General features: G+C 53.0%; 1 protein-coding gene across 5 annotated transcripts in view; it reads right to left on the reverse strand.

The window, feature by feature from the left end:
- RPS6KA2 (ribosomal protein S6 kinase A2) overlaps positions 1-24,319 on the reverse strand; it is a 355,983-nt gene that overhangs the window by 169,872 nt on the left and 161,792 nt on the right. The window contains exon 1 of one of the 5 annotated variants that reach the window (XM_086708306.1): positions 320-665. The exons of the other annotated variants lie outside the window; for them this stretch is intronic. Within the exon in view, the coding sequence (XP_086564432.1) occupies positions 320-418 (99 nt within the window). The 5' untranslated portion in view covers positions 419-665. Of the gene's footprint in view, positions 1-319; positions 666-24,319 lie in introns of those variants that run through there. 5 annotated transcript variants of the gene reach the window in all.

Consider the following 24,319-nt stretch of genomic DNA (forward strand, 5'->3'; position numbering starts at 1 on the left):
GAGCACCTATGTGGGCACGGTGACTGACCCGCATCCTGCGCAGACCCGGGAACAAAATGAGTTAGAAATTCCACAGGGGCAGAGTTTCGTCCCCGATGAGAGCCCGAGGACCGGTCCAGTTATTACTAAGTCCCAACAATAGCGTTCGATTTTAGAAAAACCGGACCAGCTCTCAAAAAACTTTAACTCCCAGACATGGGACTGTGGGTACCGTGCATGTGACAATAGAAAGGGCTCGGAATGGTTCTGAGACCCGCAGCATCCTCCAGGGCGCGGCGGGGACCCGGGTACCTGCGCGCACAGAGGCGACGGCATTTACCTCGAGTCGACTTAGACTGGAGCTCTTGGAGCGCGACTTCTTGCGCAGGTACACGGAGAAGAACCGTCGCACGGTGAACTTCTTCATGCTCAGGTCCATCGCCCCGCGCCCAGCCGGGAGGAGCCGCAGGCCCGGAGGACGCGCATTCCCGGCGCATCCCAGGCGCGCGGGGTCAGGTCCGCGGGCGGGTGCGCGCCGCCAGGGAGCCCGGCGCGGCGGCCATCGGCGCGGGGCGCGGGCTGCGGGCACAAAGGGCAGGCCGAGCCGGCCACGGCGGCCGGCGCTCCAGCGCTCCCTCCTCCCTCCTCCTCCTCCCCCTGCAGCCTGCGAGGACCAGCCCCGGGCAGCCCGCCCCGCCCACAGCCACTACCGCCAATCAGTGCCCGCTGCCCCAGCGGCCTCCAGCTCCACCTCCTCTTCCTCCTCCACCTCCCGCTGCTGCTGCTGCTGCTGCTGCCTCCCCGCGAGGACCAGCCCCCAGCAGCCCTGCCCCACCCCGCCCCGCCCCGCCCACAACCACTACCGCCAATCAGTGCCCGCCGCCCCACATGCTCCCTCCTACTCTTTCTTCTGCGGCTGCAGCTGCTGCCGAGGCTGCTACCGCCCCGCGAGGACCAGCCCTGGGCGGCCCCGCCCCGCCCACAGCCACTACGGCCAATCAGATGCTTCCTCCTCCTCCTCCTCCTCCTCCTCCTCTCCACCTCCTGCTACCACCACCTGGCGAGGGCCAGCCCCGCGCAACCCAGCCCCAACCCGCTCCGCCCACAACCACTACCGCCAATCAGTGCCCGCCGCCCCACATGCTCCCTCCTACTCCTTCTCCTGCTGCTGCTGCAGCCACCAGCCCGTGAGAACCAGCTGTGGGCGGCCGCGCCCCGCCCCGCCCACAGCCACTACGACCAATCAGATACTCCCTCCTCCTCCTCCTCCTCCTCCTCTCCACCTGGCGAGGACAAGCCCCGCGCAGCCCCGCCCCAACCCGCCCCGCCTTCCATCAGCCACCAATCAGCGCCCGTCCCCTTGCCCCGCCCCTCGTCACTGCCACCAATCAGCGCCTGCAGCCCCAAGGTCTCCCTCCTTCTCCTTCTCCTCCTCCTCCTCGGCCCCCGAGAGGACCCGTCCCGAGAAGCCCCGCCCCTGCCCTGGGCCGCGCCACTACCACCAATCAGGGCCACCGTCCCGCCGCCCCCGCCCCCCCCCCCCCCCGGGGCTTTTGCCCTGCCTCCTCTGCCTCCTCCCTGGGAGCACTCCCGCGCACTGCCCCGCCCCCCGCCCACAACGCCAATCAGCGCCCTGGGCGGTGCCTGCTTAGCGAGCCGGGCGGAGGACCGGGCGGAGGACCGGGCGGAGGACCGGGCGGAGGACCGGGCGGAGGACCGGGCGGGGCCCCGGGCGGGCGGTGCTGGGCTCCGGCGTCTCGGGCGCCTGCCCTCGGTTCTGCTCCGCTGGCCTGCGGGGCTGTTCTCTAGCTTGGGGGTGTCGCTGTTTCCTTTCCTTAAAACAGCCACATACACACTTGGGCATAATGCTCTTCTGCGCCGGACAAAACTTTTGTTCATTAGCAAACATGCCTGGAAACTGAACCCCAAATCCCAGGGGCTCCGTGAGCGTTCCCAGTGAGCCCCGCACCTCTCCTCGGCCCCGCCAGGCCCCGCAGCCCCGGGACTCACTCCCCGGGGATGAACGGATCCGCACGCGCTCTGGGGAAACCTCCCCTGGCAGTGCTTGGAGAACAAAGGCATATCCGTTCTCCATGACCTCCGACTCCATATATAGAAAATTATTCAAACGGATGACTTACTAGGCCCGGCACAGCCAGTGTCCTGAGGCAGGGCTCTCAGAGGCCAGCTGCTGGCTGTAGGGCTGGGGGGGGGGGGGGGGGGGGGGGGGGTTGCCTTAAAGGGGAACACACTTTTTTTTTTTTTTAAGAAATGCTCATCAGAGAGCTATGGACAGTTTCAGATCTTTGAGCTCAGAGCTCTGTGCAGCCTTTTCGATTTTACTCTTGTGCAATGTGCACGTGTTGAGTCAACGTTTAAAATAGGGTCTGGGCACCTGGGTGTCCCGGATGGTTAAGCTTCTGACTTCAGCTCAGGTCATGATCTCAGGGTTGGTTAGTTCGAGCCCCGCATGGGGCTCTGTGCTGACAGCTCAGAGCCTGGAGCCTGCTTCAGATTCTGTGCCTCCCTCTGTCTCTGCTTTCTCTCAAATATAAATAAACATCTTAAAAATGTAAAACCAAACAAACACACAAACAAAACCTTTAATTTAAAACAAGGTCAAACAATCTCAGGAGCATACTGCCACCAGTGCCCTGAGAAGTCCAGAAACATTCATGCATACACTGTGTGACAACTACTGCTCTGTGGCCAGAAGCTTGTGAAAAATCCACGTGTCCCGTCATCCCCTTGGCTAAACGATAGGTTGCATTAAAACCCCGGGGAGGGCTATCTTGGCTAAAGTGAGTATGGAGGCCAGATGCCCCCAGTGGGAACGGTGATTTCATGCTGCATCTGGGCGAAGACGTGAGGGCAGATTCGCTCTCTGGGGTTCAACGGATGTCGCGGGCTCCGTGGCGTAAGCGCAGAGTTTAGAGTCAGGATGCGGACATGGCCACTTCCTTGCTTGGCGAGGACAAAAGCCTCGGGGCCAGCCTAAATCAAGGCCTGTGTTTTACCACAAGAGCATTTTGACCTGGTGTGACAGAATTGGAAAGGAAATGCCTCATGAGGTGCTCATGATTCCCCCTACACTTGAGTGCAAACAGTTCTAGTGAACTTGGACGTCACAGAAGAAAAAAATAAAAAGCCTTCCTATGTTCAATTATAGACATGATTTCATTGCTAGAATATTTGTTTGCCTGTGTCTTTATCCAGGTAAAGCAAGTATATCAAAATCTCTAAAGGGGTGCCTGGGTGGCTCAGTCGGTTAAGCGTCCAACTCCTTGGATTCAGCTCAGGTCACGAGCTCATGGTGGTGAGATCAAGCCCAGAGTCGGGCTCGGCGCGGAGCATGGAGCCTGCTTGGGATTCTCTCTTCCTCCCTATGCCCCTCCCCTGCTCGTGCTCACTCTCTCTCTCCCTCTCTGTTCATCCCCTGCTTGTGCATGCTTTCTCTCTCAAAGTAAGTAAATACACATTTAAAAAGTAATCTCTAGAAATTGTTTACCACCACATTTACCACCATTTCCACGAATACAATGAATACCTCCAGACCACCAAATCTATAGGAGGTCAGGGTCCTCTTTAACCCGGGCCTAAATGATCCCCCCCAAATACTAGGGGGAAGGGTGAGCTTAATAAAGGCTCACGCCCAGATGGCGGGGAGGAGGGGGACATCTTGAAGAGAAGACAAAGCTGATCGGCACCCCCCCACCCCGCCGTGGTTAAGTTTTCCCCTGATTTAAACACGGAAGCCTGGGACTGAATGCTGCGTGGTTGTTGCTTCGAAGAGAATGCCGGATTGGCCACGTTCATTCACCTCAGTTCCCCAGGGGACTGCGGAACACCTCACAGTGCTCGATACCGTGAGCAGCCTCAGGAATACAAAAAGGGCTGTGGCTCGTGGCCCGCACAAGTTCGCAGCCACGAGGAAGAGAAGGTGAGCGAACACACACGATGCGGGTTTGATGCAAGGAGAAAGAAAGGCGTAAGGAGACGCGGGGGCAGAGGTAAATGAGAAGTCAACCCTAGCTGGAGAAGCCACGGAGGCGGTGGTGGCATCTGGGGTCACCTCTAAGGATGAGGAGCCATTTCCCGGGCAAACGGAGTGGGGTCCCGGCTTGCGGAAGAACAGGGTTATCGAGAAGTTACAACGAACAGGGTTTCATGACTGAGTCATGAAAATTAAAGTTCCTACCAAGTCCCCAAGACACATGAGGTATGATGTTTCAGAATTTCGAGACAACAAGTAAGGTCTGCTCGACCCTGGAGCCCCGCCTTCCTTGAGGACAGAACAGACCCTGGACAGGAAGGAGAGAGGGTTCTGGAAGGAAGGTAACTTTGGCCAAGTCTGGGCTGTCATACCCTTCCTTCCCTTCCACCCAGAGGACCGGGTGGGGGGATGGCAGCTTCTTTGCTTCAAGCCCCACGGTGACAGCTGTGATTTGCTGGGGATGCCGCAGCTCAGGCCTGGGATCGAGAGAGCCACGGGGTGGCCCTTGCTCCGGGTGGCTCGGGCGGGGCCGTTTAGAGAGTGGGCCTGTGTTCACAGGGCTTGTGTGAAGGGGGAAGGATGTGAGAAAATGTCTTACAGATCAGGCATGGCCACGTGGGAAAGGGGCCAGTGTGGGGGTCTCGGAGACCCTGTCTGGAGCAGAAGTGGTGTGGCAGCGGGCTCAGGGCTGAGGGAAGAATTCCAGGTAACTTCCAGAGAGAGAGGCCTCTGTCCTGTTAGTGTGCACAGGCTGGGTGGGGGGTCTCCAGGCACAATACCCCCCGAAGAAGACAGGACAGCTCTCCCTGAGAGGAAGGGTCAGCGAGAGCCCAGCTGGGCACAGAGCAGTGTAAGTATATGTGTCCTCTCCCTTATCCCCTGCCCTCCCGATCTGACCCTGGAGGGGACACAGCAGGTTCCAGCCAGGCAAAGACACCCGAGTGTGGCGAGTCCTTAGGACTTGAAATTCTCATTCCTCAATCAAGTATTTAACACTTAGAGCAAACACGGTTGTCTATTATCCGGGAGTGGGAAGCAAAAGCTGTGCAAATTGACGGGGTCTCCCTGTGGTTCACTTGGACGAGCATCGAGCATCGGAAGGTGTGTTTTGATCCGATCACAAGCCAAGTCTGTTCGACAAACCAGTTACAACTGGATGTGATGAGTGAGGGGGGAGAGGAGTCAAGAATCACATCCAGGTTTGTTACCCTGACGATCCGTTTACAGCAGCGAGGGGCCCAGAGGAGGGACGCCACCCTCTGGGGTCGGGGTGGGGCAGGGCTCTGCCCTCAGGGCAAGGTGGACGGAAATTCCTCCTACAGACAAGGGCTCACGACAGAGCACTGGCACAGGACCGGGAGGGCGAGAACGAGCCCCTGGCGCCTCTGTGCCCACACAGCCCCTCCTGGCCCGAATGCATTCTCTGGGTCACCCAACAATGGCAACGCAGACTCAAGTGATCCTGGCTAGTTCTCACCCGAGGTGCCCAGCAGAAACACACAGCAAGGCCCTCTAGAGAAATCCCCATGAGACCCAGCCTTCGAGAATTCCCTCAGACGCAGCTCCAGGGAGCACGAGCTCATGGCCACCGAGCGCATGACCAGGAAGACAGCCGCCCGTGGCATCAGACGTGCCCTGATTTATCGGATGTGGGATGTGAAATTATGACATCGGATACGTTCAAGGAAATAAAAGGAAGACATGAAAATACAATTCAAGAGAGTCTAAAAGCGCCCCAGCAGAGAAAACTGGACAAGATACTCCTGGGAACGTGCCGACGTAGGGCTGGACACATGTCACACACGCTCGCACATGTGCTCTGTGTCACAGGGCTGACTGGCCGTGGGAAGGGCTGCTCCGTGGAATGCGTATCAGACGTCGAACACCTGAGTCGTGTTTCTGTGCGCTGTTCCTCTCCTGAAACCCTGAGCCTCTAGAACAGGGTCCTCAACTGCGTCAGGCTTTGTCCCCCAAGGGGACGTCTGGCAGTGTTTGGAGACACCTGTGTGTCATGGCGGGGGGGGGGTGATGGAGGGAGGGTGGGGCGCTGACGAGTGTCACACAGAAAACTGGTGATGGTGACTGGAAAGGAAGCAGACCCCCACTTCTAGAATTTCCATCTGAAAGCTGCCTGTTGAACCGTATCGTCTTCTGTAAGTGCCCCGTGCACCCCATTGCCCAAACCAGGAGGCAAGAATGACACTCACTTCTGTGCCTCCTTATTCCCAAATTCTAACGTGCAGAGACGTGTTGGCAAGACGTTCTCAGTATCTTTCACTCCTCCCCCCGCCTCCCTTCCAGCCCTTGCTATCGGTCACGTGGCTTGGGCCCTCATCGGTTCCTGCCAGAATGCAGTAATCTCAGGCCGGGTCCCATCCATCACAGCCCATCTGCAATCCTGCTACTAAAATGATCTTTCTAGGAGCAAAGCGGGTCAAGTTACCCCCATGCACCACAGGTCCCCAGCTCTTCCAGAAGAAGGACAGACTCCAGAGCTGCACGGCCACGCTCTTCTTGGTCACTGCTCCCTCTGCCCTGCCACTGTCCCCCACCTTCCCTGCCCCGGAACTCGGGCTGGGCCACGCCGACGCGCCCTATGAGCACGAGCTCCCGGTGTCCCCGACACCGCGCGTGCTGTGGTCACTGCCCGGGACGCCCTTCCTGCCCACCCGCCTCCACCCACTGGCTGCACCCCTCTCCCACTTCACGGCGCAGGGCTGGGTCACTGCCGGGAAGTCTCCCCAAACCCCCCGACGCTGCAGGCGGTGTTAGGGAGTCTTCCCCGGGGCTCCCCATGTTACTTACGGCACCAGATGAGGACTCCTGGCTTCTCTGCCCACCCCGCCCACCAACTCGGAGATACTCAGGGCGGCTACGATCTTCAGGCCTCCACACGTTTGTTTAAGGGGTTTTATGTTGACTATTTTCGGAGATGTGCTGGTTGTCAACAGCTGGGCCTACTTCACTGTTCATCTATATAACACACTTATGAAATCCGCAGAATGGACACAACGAATCCCATCGTATGCGGCTCAGGGCGCCGAACCTAGTGTCTAAACGTACGTAAGACAAAAGGGTCCCCACAAGGTCTGCGTATCAGTGAGTTCCCAGCAGTATCTCAGGCACTTTACTAGGTGTTTACCAAAAGAAATCAAAGAAGGGAGTGGCAAGCAAGACGGTGACAGGCTAGGACCCTCATTTCCCTAGATGATTACACTTGGTCAAGACGTGGCACGAGGCCAGAATCCTGTGGACACAGCATCTCACAGACAGAAGTCTGCTGGCCTCCCTGGGCCTCCTTATGGCTGTGCTTTTGGTGCAGAGTATCTAGCTTTCCTCTTAAAGGTCAGCTTACTCACGAGACAGCACAGGGACACCAAAGTGAGGCTTGTTACACAAAACAGCGGAAGGGACCCAAGCATGTGGCCGAGAAAAGCAGTTGGAAAACATTTCGTGTAGATGCCGTAACGTGCTTGGTCTTTTCTAATGATCGGTATTTTACGTGGGGGAGGGGCGAAAGGGGCATTCTTCACTGGGGGGCGACAGCACCAGCAGAAAACCCTGGGGTTGACCTTCCTAGTGTTTACATGTTGGTTTCTTATGGGTTGAACTGTGTGCCTTTCTAAAACAATATGTTGAAGTCCCGACTCCCAGGCCCCTAGAATGTGACCTTATTTGAAAACTGGGTTGCTGGAGATGTTAACTGGTTAAGATGAGGGCATACCGGGGTAGGATGGGCTCTAATGCAATGTGACTGATGTCCTCACAAGGAGGCCACGTGACAAGGGTGGCAGAGATCGGAGTGGTGCAAGAGGCGAGGCAGAACTCCCCTCCGGGAGTCAGGGGAGCCTGACCCTCGACGCACCTCGATCTCCATCTCCGGCTTCTGGCTTCCAGAAGTGTGGGGCAATCAATGCCTGCTCTTTGCGGCCCTCCGGTCTGCCGTGCTTTGTTATGCTGCCCACGGAGATTAAGGCACCCTTGTCATCCCCAGACAGAAGTCCCAGTGACCCTCTGTGATGGAGACAGCCGGTGAACAGGCTCACCAGTGAACACAGCGTTTGGTCTAACGGCATGTGAGAAAACCCGACTGTGAATAGAGGCACGGGGGCTTTTTCTTGTCAGCCCGAGCCGATGCCCAAGTTACAGAGGAACTTCAAGAGGAAGGGAGTCAACAGGAAAGAGGAAACAGGTGAAAACTATAGCAGGAAGGATTTCTGTAACTTAAAAAGGAAAAAAAAAAATCCTCAAAATAGAAAAGTCCCTCAAGACCTGGAATGGGTACAAAGGAGAATGTCAAATCTTGCCAGAAGTTTTTCTTAGCGAGAAACGTTCATCTTTTAAACAATATTTCATAGACATCCATGGCATCCCAAACACCAAACACCTATATCAGAGATGGGAACCAGATGCACACATACGAGAAATTCTCGGCGACACTAAAAGCCACAAGGCTTAAGGCCCCTAGTGCCTGGAATTCACCTTCCTCATCAGGGAGCCTGTGGCGGAGGCTGGGGAGGTGGCAAGGGGGCGGCTGGGGAGGTGGCGTGCCATTCTTCCTAGTAGCACAGGTTGCGTATGCAGAGGGAGCCTTCCTGAGACACAAAGATGCTGGATAGAACAAGAAGAAAAATCCTCTTTTTTTTAAAGCATGGCTGATCCAATAGTACGTAGGGGAACGCAAACGTAAGCAGAAATTGAGGCTCAGAAGACATTCCCTAAGAGGAAGCAACGTTTGTCCCGGAGGTGGATGTCAATCCCTGTAACCCAGACCCGAGTCTCAGCAGGGTCTGGAGAACAGGACTGGAGAGAGCTTGGGGCCGTGCGGGGTGGGAGGTCAGGTCTGAGCCACTCTGCTGAAAGTCAGGGTCCCCACAGAGCAGAGTGTAGGGGGACGGCTGGGAGGGGACCTGCGTATTCAGGCGTGAGCACTGTAAGAAGCGAAGGCCAGCCTCCTGCGGCTCACGGTTAGTTCCAGAACAAAATCCACAGGTACTACCAGCTTGAAAAACTCCAAGCCAAAAATTTACTTTTTAATGCTCCCAGACTGTAGCATCCCAAGGACCAGGCAGAAGCAAATATAAGGACTCTGGAGAAATTACTTTAAGCGTGTCTCAAAGCTCAAACAGAAAACCTTCCAAGGGACCCGATTTGCGATCATAAATATGCGAGGAAATAGCTACCACGAGCAAGAGGCAGCAGAGATGATGAGCCGCGGAATCAGACTTGCAAAGACAGAGAGGTTGAAATTTTTGTGTAAATGATATAAAATACGTTAAATATGTTTAAAAAACAAAAAAGAAGACTGAAAGTATTAACAAGGGAACTAGAGATTATAAAACGATCAAGCAGATTTGTTAACATAAGTAGAGCTTAAAAAAATTAAACTGGGGGTGCCCGGGCGGTTCAGTCAGCTGGGTGTCTGACTCGTGATCTCAGCTCAGGTCTTGAGCTCAGGGTTGTAGGTTCAAGCCCCGTATTGGGTGTGAAGGCTACTTTAAAAAATTAAACTACAATGATTTAAATTAAAAGCTCAACAGATAAACAGTGGTTTAGACCACGTCCAAGAAACAGTTAATAAAGGAAAAGTTAGATCTGGTGATAAGTGAGAACGTGCAAACTGGAAAGTCAAGAAGACAAGAACTACGAAGGGCAGTTTAAGAGATGTGGAAGACAGAGGGAGAAAAAGCCAGAGTGCCTCTGAGTCGTACTCTGAGAAAGAAACCCAGATACATGTTATTCAAAGAGGTGAGCCGATGGCTGAGAAGCTTTTGGAGTTGATAGAATACACCAATCCTCGTATTTATGAAGCCTCCCCACATCCCAAGGAGGATTAGATAAAAAGAAATCCATACCTAAATACATATTAAATCCACAGAATGCTTCTTCAAAGCAACCATAAGGAGAGACAGGTTTTCTACATAGGAACGTCAATTAGAGTGTCGACTGACATCTCAATGACACTACTGGAAGCCACGGGAGAGTGGAATAGTAAGTAAACAGCACTGAGGGAAACCATTTTGACTTCAAAGCCTCTGCCTTGCAAAATACCTTTCCAGAATAAGGGCAACATAAAGTCACTTCCAGGTAAACCAACTGAGAAATCCGACGATGAAACTTATGGGTAGAACAAAACACGGACGCATAAAGAATCAAAGCGTTGCACAATTTGTGCGTGTATACCTTGACGTAAGTTATAAATGACGTCTTGATTTAAAAAGTAGCATAGACGGCGGGATGGGAAGTAGCGTGAACATCTTCCAACGTCTCGCTGAGGGCCTGGCCACCACGGGCCCTGAATGTCCCTGCTTTCTTGATGCATTCTTGCTGAGTATGGGAAACACATAAGGCACTGCCCACTCCTACCCCAGGCCAGTGCTCAGGATTGTTCTGGGAGCAGGCATCCTTGAGGGATGAAGTCATGTTTCTCTCCAAGACAAAGAGCAGTCTTGCTACCACTCGTTACAAAATACCAGGCCCCTCAAACTCTGTGTTTCTGGCAGGGATGCGGCTTGACAGTGAGCACGGGATCCATCCGCCCTCCAGCCTAAGATGGCCCAATGGAACTTGGGGGCAAAGGAACCCCGTGCCAACACGGTTTTCATGCCACTGTCTGCTCCTTGCGCCATGAAGTCCCCTTCTTTCTGATCCTTGAAGCTTATGTCTCCTTCCCCCAAACAGTAGCAGGCTAATTAGCTGCGAGTAAGGCAAAATCAAACTAAACCTTACACAAACTGAAAGGGTAGAAATAAATCGAAATATATAAAAAATTACAATCAACATTAACGGGCTACACTCTCAGTGAATAGACAAAGAGCGCTAAACCGGTTAAAAACAAATGTAGCTATAGAGACACGTCTAAAACAACAGACATAGAAAGGTTCAAACGAAAGAATGACAAAAGACAGACCGTGCAAATACTCATGAAAAGAGGGTTGGTAAAACAACATCAGCCCCATACGAAATACACAACAAGCATCTGAAGATACAGTATCACTATATATTGAAGAACATTCAATTCACCAGGAAGATTCAATAACCCTAAACCTGCACGCACCAAATAATACACTTTCAAAATACACTAACCCCAAATGGACACCACTAAGAGGAGAAACTGACCATCCATTGTCATGTGGCAAAGTTCTTAACATAGCTCTCAATACAGGATAGATCACACAGAAAAACAAAATTCAGCACGCATTAGAATAATTAAATAATACATTTGGGAAAGCTGACCTAAGGAACATATATAGTGCTCAACATCCAACCACTCCAGACCGGGCATTTTCTCCAAGTACACGTGGAATAGTTAAAAAAATTGACCATCTTGGAACCTAGGCTGCAAAGCACAGATCAGTAAACTATCTAAAAAAATAATCTCCTAAGTAGTTGCTACCATATAGGTTGATTTTTCTTACTGCACCATAAAGACCATTTTTTTTTAAGTTTTTTTTTTTTTAACGTTTATTTATTTTTGAGACAGAGAGAGACAGAGCATGAACGGGGGAGGGTCAGAGAGAGAGGAAGACACAGAATCTGAAGCAGGCTCCAGGCTCTGAGCTGTCAGCACAGAGCCCGACGCGGGGCTTGAACTCACAGACCGCGAGATCATGACCTGAGCCGAAGTCGGACGCTTAACCAACTGAGCCACCCAGGTGCCCCATAAAGACCATTTTTTACTCTATCACTTAACAACCCCACATGATTGGAAATTTTAAAAATATAGTCTAATCGCTTATATAATATAAATTACTCAATATTATTGATAAGTAAATATTTAGTAATGTATAAATCATAGCAAAAACTGGAGATTATTTGGATTTGAGAGATTTAAAGAAATACTGCTTCTCAATCTCTGTGGGATGCTATCAGGTTAAAATTTAGAGAGATGTTTACAGCATCCAATGCTTCTGTTAGAAAGAAGTCTAAAAATTAATGCATTAAGCATATAACTTATGGAATAAGGGGGGAAAGCCCCAGGAGAATAAACTCAAGGAAAGCAGAAGAAAGAAAATACTGAAAATTAAAATGAGAATTCATGAGAGAAAAAAGATACAGTAAAGAAGACAAATAAATTCAAAAGTGTATTTTGAAAAACTCAATGGAGTGATACATGTGGGTAAGAATAATCCATTGAAAAGAACGCAGTGCAAATACTTAGGAATAGAAAGGGCCCAGCTCCAGGGACAGCAGAAACGAATGGGATTCTCAGAGTCGATAGTAAACAACTTTAGGGCTTTGAATTTGAAGTTGTGGGTGAGATGCACCAATCCTAGGAAAAGATAATGTCAGAAAAGTGACTCAGGGAAAATTAAAAATCTTACAGGTTTTATAATTACTTAACAAATTGAGCCAGCAGTTAAAAATCTTTCTAGAAAGAAGGGCGCCTGCATGGCTCAGTCAGTTGAGCCTTTGGCTCTTGACTTTGGCTCAGGTCGTGATCTCATAGTTGGTGGGTTCGAGTCCCACATTGGACTCTGCTGACAGCGCAGTGCCTGCTTGGGATTCTCTCTCTCTCTCTCTCTCTCTCTCTCTCTCTGCCCCTCCCTGACTTGTGCTCTCCTCCCTCTCTCTCTCTCTCTCTCTCTCTCTGCCCTTCCCCTGTTCACGCTCTCTGTCTCAAAAATAAATATAGACATTAAAAAAAATCTTTAAGAAAATGCAGCTCTCAAATGATACTGTTTAAGATACAACTATGATAATTATCATGAAGTATTTAATTATAAAACTATTGAATAATATTAAAGAACACAGGAAATGGAGAGACAACCAATGCTCAAGGGGGAAAAAAACCCCACAAAGATAAAAGTATCCTCCAAATTCCGAGAAGGGAAATTCTCTCCACGTTGATTAATAATCTAACTGGATTCTGATGAGAACCCTGGGGTTATTTGGTGCAACTTGACAAACAAACTCTACCTGTTTTATGGGAGAATGAAAAGGTCAAGAGGAACCAGCACAGCCTTGAAGAATAACAAGTTGAGAGGCGCTCTCCCGATCAGAGACCCAGGTTTCACACAAGCCCTTCAGCTGGTGATTGATCCCTTAACTCGGGAACTGACAGTGTGGCCTCCAATATGTAAAACACTGCTCTCGTGTACAGAAGCTGATGGAGGCAGAGAAACACTCACGGTGCTTCTCCTTTTCTCTCTCTCTCTTTTTTTATTATTTATATTTGAAAGACAGAGACACAGAGGGAGACACAGAATCTGAAGCAGGCCCCAGGCTCCAAGCTGTCAGCACAGAGCCCGACGCGGGGGGCTTGAATTCATGAACCTGGACATCATGACCTGAGCCGAAGTCGGACGCTCGACCGACTGAGCCCCCCGGGCGCCCCAAACACTCACGGTGTTTTGACACAAATCTCAGGCCTATTTCCAGATCAATGCCTTGAACGCCTTTCCTTCCTGCGAACGAAATTCTACAGAACTGACCTCTGACCTCATCTCCTCACTGGCTCGGGCCCCCACCCCCAGTTACCCCGCCCGGGGCACATTGCCCACCCTGCTCTCTTTCACCGAGATTACACCCCTCCTCCAACCAACACCAGTCCTCCCGGGGTGCCTTCCATGAACCCCCACATCAGCCAGGCCCCCAGGAGACGCTCTCGATACGAGAGGAATTACTCAGATGGGAATACTTAGGCGTCTGTGCGATCATGGGATGAATGCTTTTATTCCCCCTGGACCACAGACTCGACGAGGGCAGAGTTGCGTCTGTCTTGCAAACCGGCCCACCCAGTGCCTGGTACACGCAAAACACGTATCTGCTGGACAGACAGGTGAGTGAAAGCACGCAGTGGGACCGGCGGCCAGGCCGCACCATTCCTCCCGACACCACGTGCTTTGTGACGCAGGACAGAGGGTACACGGACGAAGACTGATGTCTAAAGGCTGGTCCCCTCCCCGCCCCGCCCTCTTCCTCTCTTTCAGCCCGTAACTGGAGATCACCTTGGCAAACTAAGGGGCCAAGTCGGCAACCAGAAATCATATTTTTAGGTATGGAAGGCCAGAGGACGTGCTACTTCCAAAAAGAGTTCTTTACAGGGAACAGAGGTTCGATTCACAATGGGACATCCTGAAGCCCAGCGCTGGGACAGCCACGGTTCTGAGCCAACAGTGCCTCGTTTTCTGTGCGGCTCCCCCAGCCCACGACGGCACGGCTTCTGGTTATTCTTGTGATCTCCCTTCCTCCCCGGGAGGCTGTGGCGGGCTCTCGGGAAGCCTGAGACTCCAGCCCCACCACCGCTTTCCGGGGAGCCACACTTCAGCGAGATCCCCGTCTTCCCAGGGAGGGATTAGGCTGAAAGCTGCAAACACGAAAGCACACGGCAAACACACTTTAGCTTGGAAATATTTTACGTAACGGCCTAAGAGTATAAAAAAACCCACAAAACCCTCAAGAAATGAAGGGCTGGGAATTGGGCTCTTCCGTGGGGCATTAACACGACTGATGTGTTCGTGGTCTGTGTCCCCCCAAAGATATACTCAAGTCCCGACACCCAAACCCGTGAATGCGACCTGATTTTGAAAGAGTCTTCACAAAAGGCAATCAAGCTGAGACGAGGTTATAACGGGATTCGGCTGGGCCCTAAATCCAGCACGTCTGCTGTCCTTATGAGAAGAGACACACGCACGGAACAGCACGTGCAGCCAGAGACCAAGACTGGCCTGATGCCTCTACGTCCACACGCCAGGGACCCCAAGTATCCCCGGCACCACCAGAAGCTGGAGAGAGGCTGGCCCAAGATCTCTGGAGCCTTCGAGACAGAATCAACTTCTTGATTTTGGAACTGGGGCAATCGAGAGAGAGAGAGAGAACGGGACAGAGAGAGAGAGAGCGCCAGGGGTGGGGCTGGGCTCACAGGGGTAACTTCTTTGGGAGAAGCCCCTGTAGAAAAGGCCAGGGTCCCTGAGAGCACCACCATGTCCCAGGAGATCCCACCTGTGGGGAGGACCAGTGTGATGTCAGTGAGCCTGGGACGCACAGTGGGGGCAGGGGCTCTCCCTCGGTGCGACATGATGTTCAGAATAAAATCAGCCCCCACCCCTGACTGGGTCTTGCTCCTCCCCCGCTGGGATGTCAAGACTGATGCCCGCAGCCTGCAAGCAATGGTGTGGACCTGGGGTCTGCTCTCAGCGGAGGACCCGAGAGGCGTGGGTGAAGCCACGTCCGTCTGGGTGGCACCCGGACAGCCTCCGGGGGGCGGTGAGGGCTCTGTAGGAGTCCGTGTTTCTACACAGTCCCGGACGGTGGCTCCAACGTGTACAACGTGCACGGGATCATTCCACACCTACATCTGGATGGGCTCTCACAAGTCACGGCTGGCCAAACCCCTCTCTGACCCCCTAGTCGCTGATTTCCCCATACTTTTTAGGATAAAGACTGAGTCCCTTGGATGACCCCTCAGAGCCCCCAGTTCCTCTTCAACCTCTTTCTGGCCGACTCGCAGACAGGGGTCCTTCCCCAGGGCTGCTCTGCCTCACTTTACCCATACACGGTGGTCTCGTCATTTTTCAAAAATAGCACCTTGATGTAGCCAATTTGGTCTCATCCTTTACAGGTACATTTAAGGGCCATCTTCCCCAGGAAGTTTTCCTATGCACACACACACCCAGCATATATGTACACGTACGTATGCACAGATAACACACACGTGTGTGCATAACATGCACGCCCACCTCACCGCACCACTGATTTTCATGCTCTCTCCCTGAGCACCTGCAGGATAACATACACGCCTCCATCCCGGGCTTCGCAATTACCCTGATCGTCCATTTGCCTCCAGTTCTGCACTGAGTAGGTCGCGGGTGCAGGGAATACCGTCGATGATAGACGGAGAGTGGTGACAGCGGCAGCCACGGTGTGGGGAGCAGAGCATAACGTATGACTTGCTGAACCATCCGTACACCTGTAACTAATGTTACCACCTGTAACTGGTCCCATGTCAACCAGACGTCCGTGAAACAAACAACACCCATCACTTGTCCCCATCTGCCCTCAAGCTACATCTCCCACCACCCCCGGCCTCTGCCGCACTCTCCAGCCCAGCAGGACCAGGCAGATGCATACGCCTCGAGGAAAGTCTGCTCAACATCAGGTCACATGTGTCGTTGGGAAATACAGACGTGCACGACTCCCCTACACCCCAAGCTGCTGAGCCACAGTCCCCTCTCCTCTGAGGGAATCAGGTGGGCTTCCCCAGGACTCTACTCTGGGGTCTCTGCAGGAGATCTGTCATCACCACACTCTTACTCCTAGACACTGAAAACAACGCAGCGTCCAACTTGCATCAGGAGCCAGGAAGTGGACGACAGGGCTATTCTCCAGCTGGGAGGCACGCAAGGGCCAAGAAATGGTGGCTTCTTTTCAGGCCTATGTCCCGCATTCACTATAGCGGGCCTTGCACTAAGGCCAAGGGCATCACATGCCTATGATACTGTGGGCAAAGGTAAAACTGAGTCGGGCAGGTGCACACAGGCAACATTCTATGGGTTTGGGAAAGCTCAAAATTTGGCTTCCAGCCTACCCAGGCCCCCCTACCCCCCACCCCAACGTTCCAGCTGAAATTCTAAATGATTCTGACTCTCAGAGCAACCAGTAGAAAAGTGACTCCCAGGACGCAGACAGGACTGCAGGACTGGTCGTGACTGGGCAGCATAGCGAGATTCGAGGCGGGTTCATAGAGCTCGTGAGACTCAGGTGGCTCAGGTCTAGCACCTGGACAGGCCATTGGCTTGGTTGTTTTTAGCACCTGAAATCGTGGCCCGGGGATGGGTCCACGAGAAAGTCCCGTGCCTCCGGGCACACCCCTGATGCGACCACGTCCCGTGCCCTCACCAAGCCGGCTCTGTAGCTACAGACTCTGTCTACCCGAAAATGTCAGCACAGGACATGTCACCAGCGAGGTGAGGGTCACAATTAAGATCAGAACCGAGGGGCGCCTGGGTGGCTCCGTCGGTTAAGCGTCCGACTTCTGCTCAGGTCATGATCTCACGGTTTGTGAGCTCAAGCCCCGTGACAGGCTCTCTCTCTCTCTCTCTCTCTCAAAAATAAGTAAACGTTAAAAAAATTTTTTTAAAAGATCAGAACTGAAATCTTTTGGTTCAACATTGGTGCTTTCTCTACTTTATCTCATGGTTGCATCTTAAGTTTCTTCCTTCCTTCCTTCCTTCCTTCCTTCCTTCCTTCCTTCCTTCCTTCCTTCCTTCCTTCCTTCCCTTCTTTCCTTCTTTCTTTCTGAAAAGCAGACCACATCTACTTCCAATGGATGTAACCATTTGTACAACTCAGCAAGTACAGGAAAGTGTTGTATCATGTGGGCAGGGATTCAAAGATTTCTTTTAACCAGATGATGCAATTATCCTGAGGCACAGCATTATGTAAGTGTACCTGAAAAACAGGTTATTACAAGCAATGAAGCTAGAAGCCCGGTGTTGGTTCACCTCTTACGAATTTCTCACCTTTGCCAAGGATCGTGAGATCCACTAGGCTGTGTCCTTGCTTTGCTTAACATTTTATCACCAGTAGACAATTCTTCACAGAAAGACCAAGGAAACCCGAGGAAAGCTATGAGCTTCATCGCAAGAAAGGGGGGGCAGACATTTCCTTGAAGCACTGGGGACTGTGATCAAATACTCTGCCACCAGCTACTAAACTCACTTAGGTGCTTAGGCGATGACCACCTTGGTGGAGGATTCTGAAATATCGGGTCTGACTAGCTGATTAATGAGGACGGTGACATTTACGCAATGGGGCATGGCTTACGGGGCGTGTGTGCAACACGCGGTTAGCCGACTCTTGGGTCTAATACATCCTCAGAGCTCTTCCCTGGGTCCCTGTGGAAACACAGCTCCTGAGAACCCATGTGTCAGCTGTGGCCCGTGGTTATTTCAGGTGCCCACACGACCGGGACCCAAACCGGCCAGCCCCTCAGTCTGCACCGCCCCGGATGCCACCGGTGAAGGGTTAACACAGTCGCGATTCGGGGGCAGGGGGCTCACCCTTCCCCCCCCCCCCCCCCGGGCTCCCATGACCCCTACGCTCCTGAGACACCTTCCTTCTCTCCTGCTGCCGGGTTTTCAAGACCACTGAAAGCTAAAAGAATTTAAGAATATTAAAGAATGGGGGCACCTAGGTGGCTAGTCGGTTAAGCGTCCGACTCTGGCTCAGGTCACGATCTCACGGTTCGTGGGTTCGAGCCCCGTGGCGGGCTCTGTGCTGACAGCTCAGAGCCCGGAGCCTGCTTCGGATTCTGTGTCTCCCTCTCTCTCTGCCTCTCCCCCACTCACGCTCTGTCTCTCTTTCTCAAAAACTAAACATTTTAAAAAATTTTAAAAAAAGAATATGAAAGAAAGTTAAAATAGAGATGCTGCGAGAATACGGTCTGTGATCATCTCTGCTCTGCGTGGACGGGGAGGGCTGAGGCTGTGGGTGGCCTCAGAGGGGAACCACCTGCAGGTTACATGTGACAAAGGCCATCTGGGGTATTACATCTTATCTCTGTTTGCTATTTTTATTAAAAAAAAAAAACTCACCAGGAACTTATTTCCATATGTATTTTCATTCCAATTTCCTTCCCCACTTAAAAAATTTTATTGAGAATCTGAAACTTTTCTTGGGAAATTTATACCACCTGGTTTTACCCAAAAGACAGGTGCAAATGCGTAGTCTTCAACAGAAAAGAAATTCGTCTCCTTTCCCCAGGCACAGCTGGATATTATCACTCTGTTGTCTCTGAGGAACTTGGCAAAAGCCACGTGGAGGTCACCTTTGTGTATGACTCAACCTTGAAGCTGACACCATTTCTTCACTCAACCAAGCTATTTTCTGCTTTGCTCATAACGAGCTTCTTTATGTGGCAGAGAAACAACTCACACTCGGCGGAGGGTGAAATGATCCAATGCCACGCTAACACCTTGCTGCTGGAGGCCACCTGCTCGGGGTCCCGTGTTACAGGACATCCAGGATCGAACGAATCCCAGACCGCTCCGCTGTGAGCTGCACTGGGCTTTTCTCACCCGGTCTTGACCACTCGGGTAGGGGAGCCTCTCTCCAGTCTAACGGGCAAGCTCCGCAATCACACCTTCATTGCCATGACCACACCAGACAATGTCACAGCGCCTGGCTTCTCCAGCTGCCCGGACTCCGCGGGCCCCTCGGTCACGCTGTGGGGGGTCTGCCTTCCTGGGGTAGCCCAGGAAGAACCCGCCACCCTGTTTCTCCTTATTCCACTTGTTTGTCCTGTGTCTTTTTTGAGGAGGTGAAATAATCCCTGGGGACCCGTCCAGCTCATTCGTGCCATGAGCTCCAGGCAAACCAGGCCCCACCGTTCCGGGATCGGGCACAAGAACACAGAAGCTACAAAGTCAGCAACGTGTCGAAAGGCTGGCGGGCCTTCACCAGGTCACCAGTGTTTCCCTGAATTTCTTTTTCTTTTTTTTTTTCCCTTTTTTTAATGTTTATTTTTGACAGAGAGACAGAGTGTGAGCAGGGAGGGGCAGAGACAGAGGGAGACACAGAATCCGAAGCGGGATCCAGGCTCCGAGCCGTCAGCACAGAGCCCGACGCGGGGCTCGAACCCACGAACCGCGAGATCGTGACCTGAGCCACAGTCAGGTGCTCAACCAACTGAGCAGTCCAGACGCCCCTTGGATTTCTTATTAATCAGAGATACAGAGCACAGAGCAGCCGGAACTTTGCACGGATTTTGTATTATTTGATGAAAACACCTAAGAGCCTTTGATTCATGACCCTAAACTGATGGAAAACAGAAGTGAGTGCAAGCCGACAAGAGATGTAGGGAGTGCATGCAACTACCTCTGACCCGGGGTCCCCGGTTCACCGTGGGAACAAAACAAATGGGGTGGCACCCCTAGAAACACTGGGGGGGGGGGAGCAACTCAGAGAGGGACCACTTGCTTCGCAAACCAAGCAAATATGTTCATATTTTCATGAAAACACATTTTCAAACACCTGCCATCGCTGACTATAATGCTTTGCAAACAGCATGACTACCCTTGACCTGTCTCCCAGAGGCCTCTGCCCACCACGGGCCACCGTGCCCACCAGATCCCTGCAGGATGGCATCTCCCTGGTGGAACCAGGGCAAAGGACAGCCAAGAGCAGGTTGTGTTTTTATCTCAACGGACTCGTTCTTCAGCCATATAGTAGTCACGTTTTCAGAGACACTCGCCCGGACTCGCCCCGAAGACTCTTCACGTTCTCTAATTTGGCGAGCGCTTGCCTCTGAACTACTGCATAGAGAACCAGAGCTCGTTGCAAAGAATGTTTCCAGTGCCGCGTCTACTCTTCTGAAGCCACATGCCTTTCGGCGGAAATACTACGGCACTGCCGTGAAGATCGTCACAACGCACGGTGCTCGCCGCTGAGCACGACACGGTGCTTGCACGTGGAGGAAGCACACTTACTGGCTGTGTTCGATGGGAAAGGGCGCGGTTTGTTCTGTTTTCTCCATTAGCCATAGCAGGACTCCAAGCAGGTGCAGGAGCGGGGGCAGGCGAGGGGGCAGGTGATGGGAGCAGGTACAGGCACAGGAGGTGGGAGCCGGTGCGGGAGCAGGTGTGGGTGCAGGAGGAGGGAGCAGTGTTGCATGGAGTGAGCGAGAGGGGCGAGTCCTCGGAGATGAAGACGGGAGGCCAGGGACCTCCCAGACCAGGGCAAGAGCTTGGGCTGTGACTGAGAAGAGGGGGAGCTGTGGCAGGCTCTGAGCTGGGGGGCGGGGGGCGCAGGCCCGGCCACAGTTCCCAGAGCACCGTCATGGTGAACACTGTCTACAGCTGAGCAATCCAGTCAGGACCCACCTGCCACATGAGGCTCCTTACATTTAAATTAATTCAAAATTAAATAAGATGGAAAAGTTCCATTAAAGGAAAAACCGGGGGTGCCTGGGTGGCTCAGTCGGTTGGGCGTCCGGCTTCGGCTCAGGTCAAGATCTCACGGTTTGTGAGTTCGAGCCCCGCGTCGGGCTCTGTGCTGACGGCTCGGAGCCTGGAGCCTGCTTGGGATTCTGTGTCTCCCTCTCTCTCTGCTCCTCCCCTACTCACGCTCTCTCTGTCTCTCTCTCAAAAATAAATAAACATAAAAAAAAGGAAAAACTGGTGAAACTGAGATCAAGTCTCCAGTTTGGTTAATAACAATAGCTCACCAATGACGGTGTCTCGGGTTTGACAAAGGCACCGTGGCATGCAAGATGTTGGCAGGGAACCCGGGGGAAGGGCACACAGGGACCCCCTCTACTATCTTGGCAACTTTCCTGTAAATGTAGAAGTATTCCAGAAGAAAAAGAAAAAAAAAAATCAAACCCAAACGTTAGTTCCTCGGTCACACTACCCGACTTCTAGAAGGTCACAGATGTGGAACATCTCCACCCTCAGGCAGAGTCCTCTTGCTCTGTGCTGTGCAGGGGTAAGAAAGGGCAGAGGCAGGGGGCGCCTGGGTGGCGCAGTCGGTTGAGCGTCCGACTTCAGCCAGGTCACGATCTCGCGGTCCGTGAGTTCGAGCCCCGCGTCGGGCTCTGGGCTGATGGCTCGGAGCCTGGGGCCTGTTTCCGATTCTGTGTCTCCCTCTCTCTCTGTCCCTCCCCCGTTCATGCTCTGTCTCTCTCTGTCCCAAAAATAAATAAACGTTGAAAAAAAAAATTAAAAAAAAAAAAAAAAAGAAAGGGCAGAGGCAGGAACACGGATTTGGGGGCTCGGGGAACAAAGCAGGGACCAGACTGTAGTGGCAGCTCTGACGATGCTGTCACATGGGCTTGAAACAGGATCTCAAGTACGTTTTCATTAAGCTACCCCTTGAGTCTCTAAATGTGAGGCCATGCAGACCACAAAGTTCTACGTCCCAAAGCACAAGAGGGTGTCCTCGTGCTCCAGAAGCCGAGCTGGAAAGTTCTTCGGCTTCAGGGGGTCACGGGCGACCCGTGCCAGCACCCCGGGAAGGCACCTGCGCTGTTCCGGCCGCAGCTTCCCCCACCTGAGTCCACCTGAGTGATCCTGACGCCTCCTCCGGACGCACCTGTCCCCCCTCTGGACCTCGGGGGAGCCATCTCGCCTGACCAGTCGCTGCCAACAGTACATCAGGAAACGGGAAGGGTTTGGTTAAATCAGGAATCGTGAGAAAAGAGAAATCGATTTCCCAAATATTCTGTTTTAACTTAAAAGACATAAATACGTATTCGTTTTGCCAATCGTCTCAGGGAGGGCCAAGGGCTTCTTTGAGAGTGAGTCTACTCTCTTCCTTGGTTAAACCATGCCCCTGCACGTGGGCTGGACGAAGGTATGTTCAGTTGCGAGTGACTCAAACTGACGCAAGTGATCACGAATTAATTACCTTTCCTAACAAGAGCTCCACGAGTTCATGCTGGCCCCAGAGCTGTTGAGCAGCAGACTCACGGGGGTCAGCAAGGCTCCTTCCGGCTCTACTCCGCCATTTGCAACAAGAGCTGGGTGCGAAGTACGTCTTTCCTGAGGGTGATAGAGTGAGCCAGGGCTGGGTGCCTTCAGCCAGGAAGTGAGAACTCGCCCCATTCTGGAACCCTAGCCTTCCTCCCACCTGGATGCACTCCACTCCCAGTGGTACTGACATGGGAGAAAATGTGCACCCCTGGGAAGGAGAGAGACAGGCCCTGGCTGAGGGGTCACGATAGCTTCCAGCACCCCACACCTCCGCGCTGAGTCTCAAGGTGGAGGAGTGGGGAGAACTTAACTTTGCCAAGCACCCCAAAAGCTGATGCCTGGGCAATTACACCCCCGATGTTTCCATATTTCACCCATCCCTTGTCTCATCTGTGCTCCTATATACCAGACATTTCCAAAGTATCCAGTCCATCTTCCAAAGAAATTTTCTCTCTCCCCTTTTTAAGTGTTTATTTATTTTTGAGAGAGTGTGTGTGTGAGCACAGGAGGGGCAGAGACAGAGGGAGACAGAGGATCCAAAACAAAGCAGGTTCTGCATGAGAGCGCCACGTGGGGCTCAAATTCACGAACCACGAGATCAGGACCTGAGCTGAATTCGGACATTTAACTGACGAAGCCATCCACGTGCCCCTAAATTTTCTCCTTTAAAAATTTTTTTAATGTTTTTATTTATTTTTGAGACAGAGAGAGACAGAGCATGAGCAGGGGAGGGGCAGAGAGAGAGGGAGACACGGAATCCGAAGCAGGCTCCAGGCTCCGAGCCGTCAGCCCAGAGCCCGACGCAGGGCTCAAATTAACAAGCCATGAGATCGTGACCTGAGCCGAAGCCAGACGCCCCTCTCCTTTTTTCTTGCTGAAAATTCATGCGTTTATAGTCATCAGTTATGATACCTGGTGAATCTCAGCCAACACGGACCGCAGGAAAGGAAAACACATCGCCAGCTCAACATGACATGCGAGAAGGGTCGTGATTTCAGTGACAGAGTTTGTACCCAGAGCCGGTGGTGTGGTAAATGCTGCCACACGCACAAAGCAGCGAGGCAGGTGAGGAACCCGATACAGGGGACTCTGGCACACTGGTAACCTCAGTGGTGGAGCTGAGCCAACGGGCCTGCTGGAGGAGCCCACCTTGGCCATGGCTGTGGGCTGCACGCCCTGGAGGTGGCACTGACGGCAGGTGAGACTGGTGGGTGGTGACCGGAGGTCGGACGAGAGTCTGCTATTAACTCCCCATAAGACGGCAGATAAAAAAACCAAAACTCGGCAGAAGAACTGAGATTTCTTCTTAAGGGCCCCCAATACGGCACAGGTGTTAAAGGCTGGCCTCTGTAAGAACAACAAGGACTCTGCTGCCCCCCCTGGGTGGCAGGAATGTGAACCGCGAGACCGGTTTGGAAAACTGGCAGGCCCAGGGAGGAGGGGGTGGAGGTGCCCAGCCCTGGGGCCCAGGACGGCACGGTGCCAGCACGGGTGCAGGTGTGGGCACAGGTGCAGGTGTGAGCAGAGACGCAGGTGCGGGTGCAGGTGCAGAAAGGCAGAAAGGCGCATGTGGGCTCTCCCAGCCGTGCCAGACGGACAGCCTCGAGCTGGGAGCGAGCCGTCCGGCGGGGAGGGCGGGGGGCACAGGTGCATGTGCCTGGGGGAGTGAGGGGAACAGTCTCCAGCGGAGAGACAGGCAAGCCGCAGAGGCACCCGTCCCCACGGCGACTCTCCCAAATGCGGAGGTGAACCAGACAGACGCGAAAGAAACCTCACAGGTGGATCACAGACTTGGAAAACACACGTACGGCTTGGGAGGCCCTCCACGGGTAAAACCGTGTAAGCAGAGCGAGGAAGTCATTTGCACAGAAGCCCGGGTGACTGTGACCTCGGCGGCGTTCTGGCTCTTGGCCCGAGAGGGGTTCCCTGCGTG

This window comes from Puma concolor, chromosome B2 (genome assembly GCF_028749965.1).
Source record: "Puma concolor isolate L17-30 chromosome B2, mPumCon1.1.hap2, whole genome shotgun sequence".
In the NCBI taxonomy this organism is placed as follows: Eukaryota; Metazoa; Chordata; class Mammalia; order Carnivora; family Felidae; genus Puma; species Puma concolor.